At 32.8% G+C, this 21,585-nt stretch overlaps 1 protein-coding gene across 1 annotated transcript; it reads left to right on the forward strand.

Moving 5' to 3' along the window:
- The first annotated feature begins 435 nt into the window (after positions 1-435).
- On the forward strand, positions 436-11,289 carry LOC149249824 (mitochondrial outer membrane protein porin of 36 kDa-like). Its single transcript, XM_089453489.1, has 3 exons — positions 436-555; positions 10,647-10,833; positions 10,985-11,289. Exons 1-3 carry the CDS (start codon positions 436-438, stop codon positions 11,287-11,289), a joined length of 612 nt encoding a protein of 203 aa, XP_089309615.1.
- Positions 11,290-21,585: the final 10,296 nt, after the last annotated feature.

Consider the following 21,585-nt stretch of genomic DNA (forward strand, 5'->3'; position numbering starts at 1 on the left):
AAAATGACACAAATCCTTTGTAAATCAGAGGAAAATCAAAATCACAAGCTGCTCTTAGAAATAGTCTCATTGCAGAGATCTCTTCATTCTAAATCCAATGTAACTTGAATGGACCAAAACGGGCTCCGATGGAGTTATTGTAAAATGAAAATTGCCCAATGTCCTTAGAAAATGAGGCAATTTAATTAAATTTTGAACTATATTGAAAATTTTGATTTTAGTATAGGCACATTTGTCTTAGAGGAAATGAGGCATTAATTCTCAAGGGCCATTGGATCTAAAAGATCAATGGACAGGATCGAACCGCAACAATGAAGCATTGATATCACATCGATGGATGGCTATATAAAGGAGGGACCTCAGGTCCTAAGGCATCGCGGCATGTGATCGCCAAAATATTTCATCGCTTAAATCCAAAGGAAAGGCCCCCGACCGATGCGACTTGCGACTGTGATCGCTGATATCAGCGGATTGCTATCAGCGATCCCAAAAGGGAAGGACCTCGGGCTGATGCGACTTGCGACTGCGGTCACCGATATCGACGGATCACTGTTTGTGATCCCAAAAGGAAGGATCCCGGACCATGCAACTTGCAATTGTGATTAGAACTAGACCTGAAGGGCTTCTGAAATATAAATAAATATAATCTCAAGTCCGGTAAGGAGGATTTTCAACATTTTTTTTATGTATTTTCAATACAAAGGAAAATCACGACATAAGCAAGATTTGCAGTGTTTTAATGCAATTCTAAAAATACAAAGCAGCAGGCCTTAGGGCCATTGAGACTTACGATAGTGACCTACGGGTGAACTTGATAGGAAAATAAAGCATAGTTATGGGAATTTCAAGTTTGGAATTGTGTTTTATGCAGAATTTCCTGTGTTTTTATAGCGTTCTCTGTGTAAATAGAGAATGACTGTTTAAGAAGAATTTAAAGCGTCGATTTCTCTTTCGTACAAAACAAATGGCCACCATACCTTGAAAGATTATTAATGACTGTTAAACGCTCCAAAAGGAAGGTGAACAGACAACGACAGGGAACCAGAGAGCCGGAGAGCTGAAACAAACAAATAAGCACCGATGGGCTTAAGAAGCTATTCCATGATAGAAACAGAGTTGGTTGAGTCTGAGAGCATGACTAAGAGGCATAAGCAGGTAGCGCAGAGACAAAGGAAGCTCCAGAAGCGCAGAGAGGCTTGGACGTTGAGAATTCGCCAAGAGGGCAGTCCACAGCGTGAAGTGAATGCATGAGTAGAGTTGGAGTGTTGAGGAACCCATTGGGAAGCTCGGTGTGCCAAAGCACTTGATAGGAGATAGCCAACAGAGGTTGGAAAGGCAGAGCCAGAGTGCTTAATAGAGCGAAGCCACTAGAGGTTGGAGGCAACGCATAAATACTTCAGTGAAGTATCAAACAGTAAAGAGACTGTATGATCCTGCTGTTGCTGGTGTTTTTTGAGTTGAAGATAGAAGAAGGAGTCTAGAGATAGTAAACAATTCTGAGGGAGTCAGAGAAGCCAGAAGCTCAAAGGAGCTCAGAGCACTGACTAAAAGAATTAGTCCAGAGAAGCCTAGATCTGTTTGCAGCTAAAGGACAGCTAGGGTTAAGATGGTATTTTGAGCCCATTGGTTCATTTGTAAACCAGATGGAGTTGAGTCAAGGTCTTGTAAAAGAATTCAACCATAACCCCAAAGAGCCTAATCGAGTTGATTAGAGCTTACGGAGACATAGCCCAAGATGTCAAGGTGAACTCCATGTTACATTGTTGTCTTATGTGTTTGCTTCTTTGCTACATTATTCACTGTTATATGCATTTATGTATATTTTCAAGCACATTTAAATATTAGCATACACAACAGATTTTAAAGCACATAAAAGCCAATAGTAAAAAGAAGCATATGCCTATACTTTAAAGAATTTCTTAATTTTGCATTGGTTAATCAAATAGACTTGGGAAAATTCAAGCTTTGGAAATGGGAGAGGTTCTTGTAAGTTAGACAAGAAGCCTAAGTGCCCCATTTTCAGATCAGGGGGTGAATATCCATGATTAAGAATCTTGTCATATTGTTATAAAATATTTTCTTTTTGAAATAAATTATGGTTTTTGGGCTTGTTGTATTGATAAGCCATGGTATTGGCCCAGGGTATTGTAATAAAGCTTATTCACAAGTTAATAAAAAAATCAAAATATAACAAATTGAATTTTATTATATTTATTAATTTAACTTTTTATTATTAATAGAACCAATATTTAAATGTTTACAGTCATCCCCAATATCACTTTTAACTTCTTCTTCTTTTTAATTTAGCCTCTAGCATGAAAATAATTTTTTCTTATTAAAAATAAATTATTTAATCCAATTACAATTTATATCTTTTATTTTTCTATTATAAATATTTCTTTTATTTTTTCCATTATAAATATTTATTTTCCTTTTCATTTCAAGTTTAGCGTTCGGTTCAAATAAAATGTTCACAAGTTACAACATCACATTTTAGCATTGCATTTTGCTTTGCCTTGTTGATATCTGCGTGGAAATGCCAGAATAAATATTTCTTTTCTTTTTCATTTCAAGTTTAGCGTTGGGTTCAAATAAAATGTTCACAAGTTATGACTATCTTGATCTGGTTAGGAAGTATCTCGGCAAGGTTCAAATGTTCACAAATTTTGGGATCTACAAACAACTTTCCGATAATGGGGTAATTGGTGGAAGGCCACTAAAGTCTAGACTATGTGGATATCTAGAGATAGATCAGGGGTGGGGTTTCCAATAATGGGGTAATTGGAAAAAGGCCACTAAAGTCTACACTATGTGGATATCTGGAGATAGATCTACAGGGGTCGGATAAAGGCAGCCTAGATCAGACTTTGGAAGATTCCTTTCCTAGAGGTTTCCTCCCTACGCTCGATCTCTCACTCAAAACCCCAGATCCATCACAGTTCTACAATTTTCTTGTTGTAGTGGGCTTGAACAATTTATGTGTGGAGAGATGGATCTCAATTAGCATGAATATTCCCATTTTGATAGATCACACTTTTGTAGTCACAGATCTATGATTAACTCTATGCCTTTATAAAATTAGGTCGAATAAACCAGAAGGAGTGGGCACTCGGCTTGATTTGAATGGTGGTGGATTAAACAAGTGAAAATATGTGGATTTCTGGTAAGTGCTTTGGTTAAGGTTTCAAGTTTATCTACATAGGTTAATTTTATAACTTCAGTCTGGGTAAATTTTTACATTTAAAATTGTCAAATATGTAGAAGTTACTTTACACATAGCTTATATGAGAAAACATTTGTCTTAATATAACATGTAAACTTCATATTACTTATAGATTATGCTATTGTAACTTATTGTGCATATGTTAATTGTATAACTTAATTCTGGGTAAAATTTTACATTTGAAATTGTAAAATATGTAGAAGTTACATTACACTTAGCTTAGATGAGAAAAAGTTTGTCTTAATATAACATGTAAACTTCATATTACTAACAACTGATGCATATTGTATCTTATAGATTTTTTTTTTTAATATAACATGTAAACTTCCTATTACTTACAGTTGATGCATATTGTATCTTATTGTGCATATGTTAATCGTATAACTTTAGTGCGTGTAGTTTTTTACATTTAAAATGGTCAAATATGTAGGGTAATTTTTTACATTTAAAATTGTCAAATATCTAGAAGTTACTTTACATGTAGCTTAGATCTGCATACAAATAAAATATCATAAATATGGTAGGGGAATGAGTAAGCATTTTCAAACTAGCTTAAAATTTCCCCTCCATTGGTGAATAGAACCAATTCAGAACTATTGCTATTTTTGGTGTAGTATTAAGTTATTAATCCAAGATAAAAAAAGGGTTAGTCTCTTAGATGATTGAAAAAGGCTATTTTGAATGTTATATAGAAGTTACATTTCAGGTAACTATATCTACCCTAATGTAACTATAATATTCCAACTATATTTTTTTCACACTTTTCAACATTTTAAAGGTTTGTCTAGTTTAGTGTGATTATGCAATTAAATAGTCAATATTGTTTAATATATATCATATTTGCAACATTTTAAATTCTTAAATGGGATCTTGGGTAAGTTTCTATTACTACCATATATTATGTTTTAACTAGATGGTGTTTTATAATTTAGGCAAGAGACTTTAGGATCAATCTTGAATTGCATGCTTGCTTCCATTATGCATCTGATGTTTGCAACATTTTCCAGGTGAATAACGCAACAACCCATGTTGAACATGAAGCAAGTACCTCAAAAATTGGGGAAGCTCATTTATTCTATTTCCAAAGGGCAATAAATCAAGAGAAGGCAATTAAAACTATCATAAATGGCTTTTGTCGGGATGTATTTGACGAGATCTCACTAGAATTTGTTACTGAAGTAAATAAATTAATGAGTTTGAAGTTTGAAAGTAGTGTTGAATAGGTGTTTCAAGGTCTCTGTATAGCACTATTTATCTACATGATTCTAATAACATGAAATGGTGTCTCAATAACACTATTTTCCAATGTCAGGTGGTAGATGTAGATAGCTTTCTCATGTCCTACATGTAAACCATATCATTATATTTTCTATGAAATCTCAGAATGTGTTGAAAGTTTGTCTCAGATAAGGAAATATGTATGTACTATTGAATTTATCTATGTTGTAATAAGATCAAGAATAAAATTTTAATTGCAAAGAATTGGGATCTACCTTGTAAGTTTTCTTTACTACATGAAATCCTTGATTTGCTAGATCCCAACTAGTTAGGATTGGATTTGTTTTTGTTGTAATGAGATTAAGAATAAAGTTGACATTTCCATCACTGGAATCTACCATGTAAGATTTATTCACTACATAAAATTGTTAATTTGTTAGAGCCCATCGTATTAGGATTATGAAGAGTCCTCTTTCATGAGAATATTCATGAGTGCTCTATTATTGCTCAAATAATTACAGATTATAGAAAGCTGGAAAATAAATGAGATGCAACTGGAAGGATTTTGTTTTAAAATAAATGGAGGGAGTGTAAAATATTTTTCAATTTCCTTCAAATATTTTGGAGCACCCACTAAATTGCTTCATTTTTCTCCTAGTTAATTCCCTTTCTACTATGCTAGTGCTTCTAGAAGCCCTTGTCGAAAGTGATCTCTTAACTATCTTGGAGGGAAAGTGATAACTTGATTGGAACCCACAGATTAAAATTTGATTAGGAACAAAGGACGAGAAACCTTCATATTATTTGATCTCTTCCTCAAGTTAAAAGCATATCGAATGATTTCCTTTCTGTTTAAGTGATATGAAAATCAGTCCAGCATTTGTTAGGATTTTCAAACCATTTTAATGCTTTTTTTTTTCTTCTGAAAGTTGTGTTCTCAATTAAGGAAATTAAAGAAAAGGTGAAAATAATGCAATGGAAGGATTTTTTGTTTTAGTTCCTAAGAATGCCTTGCTAATGTGAAGGTCTTGGTATTTTCTTGACTCAAGATTAGTCGCATTTGACTTCCTAACATTCATTTTAATGTCATTTTTGTCATGTTTATATTGCTATCCTTGAAGTTGGAATGTACTACGTGTGTAATAGGAAGTATTAACTATTAATCACTCTCAAAGGTGATATTGATGGATGATTAACTTTAAATGTCCCTACTTGACACTCTAGTATTACATGATCATGCAAAAAAATTATTAATCAATATTAAAGGGAAGATGGTTAACGTGCAATATTTCTTGGATTGTCATATATTTACTACATTTATGCCCCCAATAATATATTTGAGGCTACTTATTGGTTGTTACTTGTGGATCTTCCCTTTGGCTTAGAAAAAGATCCAGGATAAATGTCCAGTGCATTGGCATTGGAAATCATCAAAGAGGACTTCACGAAAAGCAAGAGAGGACATGGGAGCAATTGGTAAAATGAGAGGATAACTACCAAAGAAACATTGAGGCACCATAATTTCTTGTGTATTTAGATTCAAGCGATATTTACTAGTCACAAAAAGTACCTTTTTTCGAATATTTTCATGTATATATATATATATATATATATATATATATATATATATATATATATATATATATACTCAAAACACAATTTCAGACTAATTATTCAAACTAATAATTATCTGATAGTCATAATTTTATAATTAAATAGTATAATATGATTAATATTATAGGACACAACTATAAGGTCTTACTGTGAGGGGAATTGTGAAAATATATGTACACTTCTCATTGTATTAGACAATAATCTCTCAGAGTGTGATATCCATCCAATGAAATGTACTACCAGAGGCCATTGTGGGATTGAAATTTTTTATTTTAGTGGATCATGGTGATATATTTTCTTGGGCCTTAGTATTCTGCTTCCCTAAGGTTTTGACACTACTTAGAGCTAGCACCTTCATTCAACCAAGTGAGGTACTTATCTTGGAAAGTTGAATCATTTTGTCTCCACAATCCAATATGATGTTGCATCAATCTCATGATCCTAAAAACATAAGTCATAATAGCCATGAACATTTACCGTGGGCCAAAGCATCTCCAAAGTTAAGGAACATGATTCTTTTAGGACAAGAAATAAGGAGATAAGGAGATCTTTTACACTCGTCAATTTTTTTTCCACAAGTTATCTATTGTCTGACATTCTTAGCATGTAACTTGGTTGGTATGATTGTGCCTAAGAATTTCTTGAAGGGTAAATACTAAGTTCCTAAGGTGTTATTTTCTATGGTCACATTTTATGTACTTTGTTTATACAGGCCATCCCACTATCACCTAACTAAAAACTATTGCCCAACTGAAGAAAACTTGTTTGAGTTTCTTACCTTTCTAGGGCAAAAATGGCATTAACATTGCTGATGTTGAGGTATATGTCGTATAAATCCTTTATAGTCTACTTTAGTTTATATTCTAATGTTCATCGTCTTTGATGTATTATACTCTGCATTGTATCTTCTTTCATTTTTAGAAGATGAACTCAATACTGATGGCAAGAAGTAGGAATTGAATAAAGAGAACAATAACATTGTAGTGAAAAAAATAGAAAGAGAGAGAATAGAACCAGTCTAGTGATGCCCTTAAATCCAATATCTCGCATGAGACACACACATAAAGATTGATGGTCAAGTCTTTAGAGTTGGTGAATTAACCTACAATGCCTTGGAAAAATAATGATAATGTTGTGAAGTGATGAAACACTATTTCATGTGTTAATTGTATTCCAACAAATATTAATTTGAAAACTCGTATTGTAATACTTGAATTTTCATATAATACAATTTACGTGGCTGAAATTATTTATAGTTGTATTTTATATTATTTAGTATTGTAATAAACATATGTAACTTTGTTTTTTCACATTAGATGAACATGTGGATTGCATGAAATTTTTTTAATTTAGTCACAAAATCATACGAATTAATTTATGTTGACTAATAATGAACACATAAAATCAATGTAAAACTACTAAATTAATAGCTCATATTGATTAATGACGAACACAAATAAAATGAATATACGACTAAATTAGTCCTTTATAATAATTATTAATGAAAGTAAATGAAATGAATATAAACTACTAAATTGGTTGTTTATAAAATGAATATTAAACTACAAAAAAAGATAAATGAATATTGTAAATGATAAATTTGTGATTACAAATGACGACCAAATTTTGCATATATATGACTATTAGTAGCTAATTTATAGTATCTTATAACACAATGAAAAAATAGTCATATTTCTTTCGTCATTAATTGGTTTCAAACAATGACTAAAATTTGCATATATATGACTATTAGTAGCTAATTTACAGTATCTTATAACACGACCAATATTTTGGTGATATTTCTTTGGTCATTAATTATGGAAATTAATGACTAAATATACTACTAAATGATAAAATCGTGACAACCAATTAATGACTAATTTACAAACGACTAAAAGTTGGTTGCATTATAAGATACTGTAAATTAGCTACTACTCGTCACCGACTGAAAAATGGTCATTTATATGCAAATTTTAGTCTTTGTTTTAGTAGCTAATTAGTCTTTTGTACTCGTGATGAGATGGGTTTTAATGAAGTCTTTCCTGATTTTAAGACTTACAATACCATTTTTGAAGGTCTTTATCACTGCCCGCAAGGTGGAGGAGGCATCAAGCATTTTTTGAGAAATGACTAAGAATGAATTTTGTCCTCTCTATGATAATTATGTTATGGCAATAAAAATTTATCTTGAAGTAGATGATCTAGAGATGGCTATAATGATGTGGAAACAAATTATATAGAAGGCCATTTTCCCAAAATCAGATTGTGTTGTTATATTAATTGATTGGTTTTGTGACCTAGGAAGAGCATTAGAAGCAGTAAAGTATTCTATGGAGGCAATTTCCAGAGGAGTGAAATTACATGTTGAAACTATGAAAAAGTTGAAGAAGGTGTTGAGTCAAGCAGGTAAGCAAGATGCATATGCACAACTTGAAAAAAAAATGAAAAGTATTTAAAGTGAGACCAAGTAATCACTATTTACATTTTTCAAGTCAGTCCCCTTAAGGAGGGAGTTGTCTGCCTTCGAGCTAAGGCAGTGTTTACAATGATGTTTTACACGTCGACAACATTCCCTGAGGGAGTATAAATGAAGCTCAATAGTGGAATACGTTGCTCTCCGTTTTTCCTGAAGATTGGTTCCTTTTTTGGTAGCTATTTATGTTATACAATGTTTAGCTTTGTGTCTTAGGCCATCATTTATTTTGATTAAAAAACATCTTGGACCTTTTTGCGATTCATTTTCTCCTTTTTCTTCTTTTCCATTTTATTGATTTCAATTTGTAACTTTTTTATGTTTAACTATAGATTAGGAGGAGGTTAATTTCTTGAGGAAGAGTAAAGATATTTTGGTTGTTTTATGTGTGCAAGTGTGTCTTGAAGTTGCTAGTGATGGATGCAACTCCTCCTACTGTTGCTCCAACCATTGCCTTAATGAGAAGATTGTTGGAGAAAAAATGTAGTTTATATCTTGGTTCTATCTCTAGGTACAGAACTTCCTAGTGGAGAGGGTTTGACACAAATGTGTGCAAATCTCCTCCAACAGTATCATAATATAGCTCTTTCTTGGATTCCACAATTTCAATATTTGTATCTGTTTGTGGCTTTTGGGTTTGAATATCATTCCTGAGCTCAAAGCCATAACTATTCATTATAGGATTTTCCTTCATCTTGTTTTCCCTAACCTATTTTTATTTCCTTTTATATAGGGTTCATTATTTTTGTGTCAATAATTCCAATATAATTTCCCATAGAGGTGAAAGAATGCATTCACCAGGAATTTGATATAATACCACAATCTGCTTGGAATATGCTTTACAAGGCAGTCAAAAGCACGCTTTGTGAAAAAAGGCTCTCAGAATGAGATTCATTTTGCAAGACTAATAAAATGAAAATAGGAAGGGATGAATCATTTCACATGAATTAATATTCTCCTTTCTTCCATAGGAGAATTTCCTCTTGGTATTGATTCAAAATCACACATCCTTTGAGAGAGATGAGATAAGAGTTTTGATGGCTACCTCCATTGACTCCTAGATAAAAGTATTTCAAATTATCATCTTGGAATTGAATGTCTCTTCTTTATCATTAGTCAATTCCACTTGAGCCTTGATGTAGTTCTCAACTCTGGTATCACTGTTTATTTCCAATTGAAATCTGTTTTTATAAATCAAGAACAAGGAGTGCAATTTTCACCTTCAAAACCTTTTGTTGTTATAAATATTTATGTTATTTGGAGTATTTTTTTTTTTTTTTCAATTTTGGAATCTAAGTGGTAGTAAATCCACTATGTGCCTTTGTTTAAATTGAGGACTTAAGTGATACAATTTCTTTTGTAGCCATTTGCAGATGCAGAGGGTGCTAATCAACATGTTATGATTGAACTTCTAAAAGAGCATGGTGCAAAATATTTTGTAGGTTTGCAAAAAAAATTAAGTACATATTTATTGTTGAAAACTTGACCCTTGATATGTGTTATGATTCTTGGTTAAGGTCTTCCATCCTCTCACTTTCTCTCTGTTGTTTATCATCAACATCAATTTATTCTATTTGACATCTGAAGGAAAACTTGCCCAAAATTAGTTTGGAATTCTGAAATGATTGTAGAATTAGAGGATTAAAACTATATTCATAAATCCAACCAACATGAACTTTTTTTGAGGGATTTGATCATTTCCTAAAGAACAATATTTGGAACTACTCAAGTGTCAAACTAAGACATAAATTATGTGGGGACACCTTTGTAAAACTTAAAAATATATCTGTTGAGTATTAGATATATGTGCTTTAGCCATTTCATTATTATTTTATATTGTTATGAAATTAAAAATTGATGCCTAAGAAATTAATACTATAAACATCTATAGTGTGTTTCATTTCAATTTTTGGAATTCACTTGTTGCCTCGTAACACAATTTATTACAGTTTTTGCACACTATCTCATTCCAATTTATCGAAAAATGGTTTTCGAATAAAAAATGGTCACTTATATCCACATTCTTCATGATTTATAGTGATAAAAGTTCTTTTGTAAATATTTGTGACACATATTACACTTTAACTTTTCTTACATTATATATTGTAAATTTGACAGGTTGAGCTTCAATATTTGCATGATTATGAAGGGGTCAATACAAGCATTAGACTAACGCCATCTCTAATAACACATTTCTCAAGAGTAATTGGAAACAATAATCTTTCTATAGGGGGTGAAGTTTCATTTTATATTGGATCAAGAAACTCTTTGAAATATGATGCAGGTTTAAATATTTCAAATCTTTGTAAGACTTGGTCCTTGCCATTCTTTTAAACTTAAATAGTGAATTTTAGTGGGTTTTTTGGTTCAATATAGGGAAATTGCAAAAACATTTATGAAGCATTTCGTAGAAAGTTTTATGGTGTCATACTAAAAGTGACCCATGCTTTGCAGAGCTAGTAAGGGTGATACCTTGAAGGCATCGTACTTGCACATTGTGAGTCCTCTAACAAAGATTGTTGTTGGAGTAGAGATATCACATATCTTTTCAAGGAACAAGAATATGTTCACCATAGGCACTCAACATGCTTTGGACCCACTAACAACAGTTAAGGGGTGCCTCAATTATTATCGAAGGGAAGTTGCACTACTTCAGCATGAGTGGAGGCCTAAAATTTTTGTTACTCTTTCTGGTGAGGTGGACACCAAAGCCCTTCACAACCATGCGAAGGTGGGGTTATCTCTAGTTTTTAAGCCTTGAAGGATATGTCATGTATATGCACTACTTGGTACAAATTTAAGTGAATCTCTGTGCCAATTTTTTATTGGAATTTTTGAGCTTTTCCTTTCAGAATAATTATTTCAGTGCTTGTGTTTTTTATTGAGGCGCAAAGCAACTCAACACCTTAACTTAATTAGAAATGTAGTTTTGTGAAGTCCGATGTTGTAAATTTTTTAATGCATATTCTCTTGAAAATGGGTGTTGCTAAACATGGTTGGATTTCAATTTGGTTGGAAAGTTGTGAAACATTTTTGGTTTTAGGTAATTGTAAGATTATTAATTGAGCTCCTCAGTAATTGATATGGGTGGGGTTTTGTTGCGGCCCTTCATTTCATATTGTTTAAGCATATGGATGAGGGCTTAAAACTTCCCATTTTGATTGAATTAATAATTTGAGGGTGTGCTGGCCTACCCAAATTTTCCATGGACATCAGTTTAGTGCCTGTGTTTTCTGTTGAGGCACAAAGAAACTCAATGCCTTGACTCAATTAGCAATGTAGTTTTGTGAAGTTAGATGTTGAATTTTTCTTAAGGAATATGCTCTTGAAAATGGGTGTTTCCAAACATGGTTGGATGGAGCTTCAATCTGATTGAAACATTGTGAAGCCCTTTTTATTTATTAACTAAGCTCTTCGATATTTGATATGGGTGGGTTTCTTTAGACCTTTCATTTCATATTGTTTGAGCATTTGGATGAGGGCTTAGACCTTCCCATTTTGATTGAATTAATAATTTGAGGGTGTGTTGTCCTGCCAAAATTTTCCCTTCGACTGATCTAATCTTGAAGTGCATAGCTCCCATATACAATTAGGAGGCCCAAAAATCATGGCAACAAATGGTGTTGTTCATTTAACTATATCTAATGATTTATAAGGTGTCTTTTCCATCTTGAATTGGATTAGCTATATTCCTCCATATATAGGAGGACCTCTTCCTATTTTGAAGCCTGTAAATCTCTAGATAGACTAGTTGAATACAATATAGAGAATTCATGTGATCCTTGCACAACTATTCATGTTGTAGAAGATAATGGTAGGTGGTTTGGTGGAATATTTGACAAATAGTGGTTCAAAGAGACATTAGAAGTGTGGTAAAATATAGTGGTTATTGAGCGAGCGAAGCTTGGGGGTATATGTGTGGGTGTTATTGTTGTTGAGACCCAAACATTGATGTGGGTGATTCTTGTAGACCCTTGTCAACTTGATTCTACTGAGAAAGTAGTACCTCAAGTAGGTCAGGTTCGATTTCTAGATTTAGCATGTAAAGAAACACAAACCTTACTAGATTTTAACAAAGACAAGCTTCCTTTGATTATCTTGGCGAACCATAGAGAGTTCTCTATTGGTCAAGGTGATATTTTTGAAGGAATTCTTCAAGTTGGATCTACCATTGTGGAGAATCTCTACACATACAAGTACTTGTGTTTGTTTACATACCAAAAATAGGGAATTATGGGCAAGAGCATGGGTGGTAGTTAACAGCAAGATTAATTCAAATGAAGTTGAAATGTATGCAGATGTAAGAGAAAAAGGTGATGTACTAGAACTAGAGGGAATGTTTGAATAAAAGTTTTGCTTGAATGCATGCACAGGCTTGACTCGAATCTCATTTCATCTATGGCTAAGTTACATGAAGCCAAGGATCACTAGTGCAAAATGACTAATTAGTTACTAAAAAAACAACTAAAATTTTCATATAAACGACCATTTTTCAGTTAGTGGCCAATAGTAGCTAATTTACAGTATCTTATAACACGACCAACTTTTAGTCATTTTTATCTTAGAAATTAATTGGTTTCCTCAATTTTACCATCTAGTAGTATATTTAGTCATAAATTTGGTCATAAAATTTTCATTGGTTTATTCATTAATTGTCACAATTAATGACCAACTAGATAACAAAATATATTTACTATATGAATCCTCGAGAAAACTAATTAATAACCAAATAAATATGACCAAAATGTTGATCGTGTTATAAGATACTGTAAATTAGCTACTAATAGTCATATATATGCAAATTTTAGTCATCGTTTAAAACCAACTAATGACCAAAGAAATATGACTAAATTTTAGCCATGTTATAAGATGCTGTAAATTAGCTTCTAACAGTAGTATATATGAAATATTTAGTCATCATTTAATAATAATAAAATTATCATTTTCAGTAGTCATTTATCTTTTTTTGTTATTTTCATATTCATTATATAAAGGACTGATTTAGTAGTTTCTAGTCATTTCATTTATTCATGTTCATCATTAATTAATATAAACTACGAATTTAGTAGTTTTGTATTGATTTTATGTGTTTATTATTAATCACCATAGATTAATTAGTATGATTTAATGACTAAATTTTAAGAAAATATCATACAATGTGCATGTTTATCTAATATGATAACACAAAGTTACATATGTTAATTACAAGACTAAATAATATAAAGGGCAAACAAAAATAATTTCAACCTTATAAATTTTATTATATAAAATATCAAGTATTACAATATGAGTTTCCAACTTAATATGGGTTGGACTACAATTTACGCATCAAATATTGTTTCATCATTTCAAAACATTATCACTGTGTTGCCAAAGCATTGCAAGTGAATTCACCAACTCTGAAGGCTTGATCGTCAATCTCTATGAGTGTGTCTTATGCAAGATATTGGCTCTAAGGGTATCACTAGACAGATTCTCTTCTCTCTCTGATTTTGCATTTTTCACTCTAGTGTTATTATTCTCCTCTTTCTTCAATTGTTGCTTATTACCATCAATATTGAGTTCCTCTCCTGAAAATGAAACAAGATAAAATGCAGAGTATAAGACATGAAAGACGATGAATACCTGAATGTAAAATAAAGTAGACTATAAAATATTTATATGACATAGACCTTAACATTCGATAGTTGCCACTATGTGGCTAGATGACTTGTATAAACAAAGAAAATAAAATGTCACCATAGAGAACAAAATTGGAGGGGTATTCATCATGCATGCTAGGATTTTGTGTGTGTGCACACATCATATTGCTCAATTCTAATTGTATAAGAAACAAAGAGTATGCACAATGAAATGCAATGACATGTCGGTGTCTATTTGACTCAATGATATGCTTGCTTTTTTAACCCATTCCAATCCTACCACAATGAAATTAAGAGAGGAAAGGACACAAGAAGGACTATCAATAAATGAAATTAGAGACTTTAGAATGCAAATCAATTGTACCTGAATGTAACGATAAGTATTTTCAGCTTCCTGGTCACCGATGGGCATCAAATCACACTATGAAAGGTTCCTTGCATTATGATAATTTGGTTGCACTTGGAATAATCCTCTATAGTAGTCCCTTGACTTGCCTATAGATATAATTTTAGAAACAATCCTACTCCTGCAATTCTTCCCTATATGGATAATCTTTGTCCCCCCCTATTGATAGGTATTTTTCAAGGCAACAGAATAAAACTCTCCAATTTCATCATTGCCTTTCAAAACAATGCTTAAGTATTTCCAGGTGATTATTGAACCAGTCTCTACTTAGGTCCATGAAATCCTTGATTTTTCTCCATCGCAAAAACCTCTTTTCATAATAAAATTATAAATCCCACATTTTCATTCCTTGTCCTCAACATACCAGTTATTTAAAGTGGAATACTTTATCATTTCTCCCTCGGTGCAATATATATATAATACTATGGCATGGAGATGATCAGTGTCATAAAGTGGTATAGTTCATCCTTCAATATATGTCACAGAACTCCTTTCAGCTCACAGAACTTCTCTCATCTACAAAAATAAGAGTCCTCTCAAAATGCATGGTCTCCATCCCATTCATCCCAAAATAAGTGAATATTTCTGTGGGTGACAAAGTGTGCTTGGAGATTTAATACAAGGAGCTATCACTAAAAAAATAAAAATACAATGCAGCATAATAGTTATCATTAGGAGCAACATCCCTGCCAAGCTACTTCCTAACTAGAAAAAGACACTCCTGAATTACCTCTTATAACGATCAAAAGATTACCTTAACTATCTATAGAGTCTACATATGCATGGTAGCAATGAAAACACTGTCGAAAACAATACCTACAACAAAGTTGGTCAATCTCTTCTTCTAGTCAAGGGCATGCCTAGCTTTTAAAAAGAATCAAGTAGGTGAGGGTCCACCTCATCCAAGCTCCTCTTCTTCTTCTACTTTCTTTTTTTAGGTTCAGAATAATACCAAAGGTCCTCAAAATTAATGGGTGGGTAAAAGTTATCAGACCATTGATTTCTTCCGTTTTTAATCATTATATGTAAGAATTGAACCTAAATTGCAAAATTTGTTTAGGTTCTTTCTTTTTAGCGGAAATTAACCTGAGATTTGGAGAGTTGTAAGGTTTAATGGATCTAAGTATATTGTACTTAAAATATAGTAACATGGTTTAAAACTGTTGGCATTGAGATTAGAATCTAAGGATGAAACATAAAAGATTTTATATTCATGATTACAGGAAATTTTAATTTCATGTAACAAAGTTTGAGGAAGTTCTAGCAATTGCATCCTACTAGAAATTTTTCTTGCATCACTTGAGCCCTTTTAATTTGGGCATGGTAGAGTCCACTACACAAACAATCAACCACTAAAAAAAAGGTGAAAAGAAAAAATTAAATATCATGCATTCTGAGCCTAGAAATGTTAGTGAGGAGCGTACTGATCTGTACAATAAGGACATCAAAAATTCTTACTTGTCCATTGTCTTTTGATGAATTGTTTGCTGCAATCAAGATCTACATTATCATAATCATTAAACCCTTTGTACAATAAGGACATGCAAAATACTTACTTGTGCATTGTCTATCATAATCATTAAACCCTTTGTACAATAAGGACATGCAAAATGCTTACTTGTGTATTGTCTTTTGATGAATTTTTGGTTGCATTCAAGATCTGCATTATCATAATCGTTAAACTCTCAACTCTAGATAAAATTTATGATTTGATCATTTAAACCATCAAAATTATTTACCCATAAGAAAAAAATTCCTCTTTAGTAAAAAGGAAGAATGGAGTCCAAATTCATACCATGTACAAATTACCAAAATATCATAATCATTAAACCCTCAACTCTAAATAAAATTTACGCTTTGATCATATAAACCCTCGAAATTATTTACCCATAAGAACAAAAATCCTCTTTAGTAAAAAGGAAGAAAAGAGTCCAAATTCATAGCCATGTACAAATTACCAAAATATCCACATTTTTCCCTTATCATAATCATTAAACCTCAACCCTAGATAAAATTTATGCTTTGATGATATAAACCCTCGAAATTATTTACCCATACAAACAAAAATCCTCTTTAGTAAAAAGGAAGAATAGAGTCTAAATCCATACCCATGTACAAATTACCAAAATATCCACACTCACGTTGATGGTATTCCTTCTTCTAGAATTTCCACGTAGATATAGACAAGACAAAGAAAATACAGTGCTACAATGTGACCCATCATTCGATCCCTCAACAGCAGTCATAACCTCAGCATAATTGTGGGTGAGATTGCCGAGCCTACCCTTGCATCTCTGGAATCTCTCCTCGCTAAAAGCCATTGGAAATGAAATTGGGAAATTTTACTGTAGGTGCCCAGAAACAGAGGAATATGCCAGAACCACCTATGCATGCATCTGTGTGGAAATGGACTTCAGCGTGGGATTCCCAGCTGAGATAAACCTAACAAGTAAAGACTATGTGTGGAACTAGAAACTTGATTATGAAAGCGTGCTCTTCAGATGTCGATCCTGCTTTGAGATGGGCCATCTAGCCAAAAATTGCCCAAAAGCCTCCCAGAAAAATTCTTCTAGAAAAAACCACCACATATCTACATGGTGGGAAGGAGCACAAAAAGAACACTACACTGTTATCAAAGAAGAATACTCGAGAGAAAAATCTGAATCACAAGAAATCGGGCAAGAAAGAAACAACTCTCAAGACAAGTAGGGAGAAAGCCCCACTCAGCAACAAAAAAATGAAGTCGACAACGCCTCAAGCATTAACAGTTATGAGGATTCGAATACCGCACAAAATAAATTTTCATTTAACAGCAAAGCAGATATCCTAGACCAAACTTCTTCTTCGTTTATCTTCAAGAGGACGAACACAATAGATCGCGAAGCTAAGACACCAATGTCCCAAGAACCATAAGAGATGAAGGAGATGCAAGATAAAGGAAGTTGGAAGACCGTAGAAAAAAAAAAGAAAGCTACAACATCAATCTCGCAAAGAAAGACGAAGAGCTAGACAATTAAAAACTAATAAAATTATAGGTCCGATAGACCAATTTGGTCTCAGTGGAGGTTAACCACTATCATCATCATCATTTTATTTGCGTTAAACTGGAAATGAAGAAGAAAAGAAATATTTATAATAGAAAAAATAAAAGAAATATTTATAATAAAAAATAAAATATATAAATTGCAATTGGGTTAAATGATTTATTTTTAATAAGAATTTGTTATATTTTCATAAGATGCTAAATTAAAAAGAAGAAGAAGAAGTTACAAAAGATATTGAGATGAGTGTAAACATTTAAATATGACCTAAATTAATAAAAATAATAAAATTTAATTTGTTATATTTTGATTTTGTTATTAACTTGTGAATAGGCTTTGTTACAATACCATGAGCCAATACCATGGCTTATCAATACTACAAGTCTGAAAACATAACTTATTTCACAACCAAAATATTTTACATGAATATGACAAGATTCTTAATTGTGGATATTCACCTCCACATTACGGTAGATATCATTAACTTGTAAAAAATAGGCTTTGTTACAATACCATGGGTCAATACCATGGATTATCAATAACACATGCCCAAAAAACATAAATTATTTCACAATCAAATATTTTATGACAATATGACAAGATTGTTAACCATGAATATTCACCCTCATTTTACCATGGATATTAACCTGTAAATCCGCTTTGTTACAATACCATGGGCCAATACCATGGCTTATCAATGCCACATGTCAAAAAACCATAACTTATTTCATAGTAAAATATTTTATTATTCCCGTTCTTTATATATATATATATATATATATATATATATATATATATATATATACATAATCGACATAGATCCATCTTAGCTAAGGATCCAAGCGATGAGAGCAAGAAAATTGACTGATAATAATAGATTAAATATAGTGCATGCCTTTTTTAAAGTTTTTCATTATTTTATTTTCTTTGGCATGATTGATCCAAAATATAGGTTTAATATTTTACAACCAATACCATGGGCCAATTCCATGGCTTATCAATACTACAAGTCCAAAAACCATAACTTATTTCACAGCTAAAATATTTACAACTAAAATATTTTACAACTGTGGATATTCACCCCCACATTACGATAGATATTAATAACTTGTCAAAAATAGCCTTTGTTACAAGACCATGGGTCAATACCATAGATTATCAATACCACATGCCCAAAACACATAAATTATTTCACAATCAAAATTTTTTATAACAATACCACATGCCCGAAAAGCATAAATGATTTCACAATCAAATATTTATGCCGTAAGGCGTTTCCCTTTGAAATCAATTCCCCTCTGGCCCACCTGTCATCATTGTGAACCCCATGATTATGTGTTAGACGATTCAAAACGGCACAATCGTCCGATCATGAGATGGTAGTTACAAAATCATTGTAAATTCGTTGTAGACTGCAGGCCCTTAATCTCTCTCGCGAAGGAGGAGAACAGAGATGGTAATGGGCCCTTGGGGTCACATTAATCTTCACCCTCACAGAGATTTGCAGTAGGCTTAGGGATTAGGGCTTTTTGTTTTTTCAGATTAGTTGAGCTGTGTATTTATAACAATCAAGTGGTGGTGGATGGATTTAATCCTGCGCCAAAGGATCATCATCATGAGGAACAAGCAGCTGAGATTTAATTCAAGGCAGTAGTAGCAGTTCCTGAGCCGTTTCGAAGTTCTCTACTGCTTCGCTATACTAGTCTTCTCTGCATTGCTTTTGCTAGCTTGTGCCATCGCTGGTGTATCATCCTACATTGGTCAGTTTTTTCACCAATTCACTTGTCTTTACATAACAAGATAATCAATCGATCCAGAGTATGCTTTGAATGTCCAGTAGACTGTATTTTGCAGGCATGGCGCTTGCATTTTTCCTTTTCCCATTTACATATATTGTCCCTCTCTGACCTATTCATAATAATAGAATATCATATTTTTCTTTACGTCCACTGAAAACCATGGTGGCCATGTAATATTTATGAGACTAGGAATTCTCAAAACAGAATTGCATTTACAGTCTTGATGTAGTTTATCTAAAAAAGAATGTCTCAACCTGCAATATATCTCAACAACTTGCCATGTCTCAACCTGCAATATGTCTCAACAACCTAGCATTTACATTGCCAGGACCTGTTGGCCCTGGTCAGAACCCACCAGACCTTTATTAGAACAATTTTTCTTCCAAAATGCCAATTGCATGTTACTGTTCCCGAATGTGTTTTTCATCCACATAACCTAATTACCATGATCAAATTCTTTGTAACACTAATTAATGAATAGTTTTCTCTACTCTGTGGCAATGGATCTCCCCATTTAATTCCCACTTCAATTTTTCATGTGAAAAGTGTTGATAGTTAGAAACATTTATTTTTGTACCCAAAACTTTCATTAATTCATTTTCAATCTGGGTTAAGATGAATTTATGATAATCCATAAACAAAACTTTCATCATTTCATTTTAAATCTAGGTTAAGATGAATTTATGATTATCCATGAATCTGTAAAGCACTTTAAATTTCTAACAATGCATCAATGGTAGTCTGCTAGTTGCCTTTTTCTTGTTTTGAAAGTCTTTTCTGCTGACTTAATAATCATGATTGAGCCAGAGATCATTAATGTCAGAGACTATAGATGACTAATCATGATTTTTCTAACATTGATATCATGGTCATTAACAGAGTTGTCAATCACAAACCCTTGCAGTCTCAAACAATAAGGACTGGTGAACTTTTCAAAAGATATTAAGGTATAACCTAACTTCGTATTCTCTTCAACTCTTCTATCTACCACTACAGTACTGCTTATTTATGATTTGATCCAATAACATAATTTTTCATTTTTCATGAGTTACAGGAAATAGCATTAGATTTGCAGCAACAACGCCATGAAAATGGAGCATTGGATTACAGAATTGGAGGAAGGAGGTATCTGAGTGGGCCAGGCTCCTCCCCACCTCATTGCACCTCTAAATGTGGAAAATGCACACCATGCAAGCGTGATCATGTGCCTGTATCCTCAGGAACTCCTGTAACCCTTGCAGTCTGAAACAAAAAGAACTGGTGAACTTTTCATTAGATATTAAGGTATAACCTAACTTTGTATTCTCTTCAACTCTTCTATCTACCACTACATTACTATTTATTTATGATTTTATCCAATAACATAATTTTTCATTTTTCATGCAACAACATTACATTTGCAGTAACATTAGATTGCAGTAGCCGCCATGAAAATGGAGCCTTGGATTCAGAATTTGAGGAAGGAGGTACCTGTTGTCTAAATGTTCCACCCACACCATGCAAGCCTGTAAATGTGCTTGTACCCCCAGGAACTCCTGTAAATTGAATGTACCCCCAGGAGATGCAAATGTGTTAACAAATTATACATGCCCTCATCTTTAGCACCCAATGATATTCATGCAAATGCATACATAGCCCTCAATCTCATTCAGCACCCAACTGATATTCATGCACATGCAGCTATAGTATATCATTCATGACCACAAAAATATCTCTCTCTATATATCTAAATCGTTTATATACTCACTTGTAGGGTTTTTCAGGCCCTAAGCAACTCTCCATGATCTGGTACTAACAGCTTGTCTTGTAACGTGCTCATGTCTTAATTTTAATTATGAGTATAGATCTTTTTGTTTGTGAATATAGAATTTCATTTATAGACTTGATGTACTTTATCTCAAAAAGAATGTCTCAACCTGCAATATGTCTCAAAAACCTAGCATTTATATTGCGGGGACCTGTTGGCCCTGGTCAGAACCCACCAGACCTTTATCAGAACAATTTTTCATGCAAAATGCCCATTGCATCTTACTGTTCCCAAATGTGTTTTTCATCCACAGAACCTAATTACAATGATCAAATGCTTTGTAACGCTGATTAATGAATAGTTTTCTCCACTCTGTGGTAATGGATCTCCCCATTTAATTCCCACTTCAATTTTTCATGTCA

Source organism: Pinus tabuliformis, chromosome 7 (assembly GCF_031772625.1).
Source record: "Pinus tabuliformis cultivar Carrire ecotype Pingquan chromosome 7, CPIR1, whole genome shotgun sequence".
NCBI classification, from domain to species: domain Eukaryota; kingdom Viridiplantae; phylum Streptophyta; class Pinopsida; order Pinales; family Pinaceae; genus Pinus; species Pinus tabuliformis.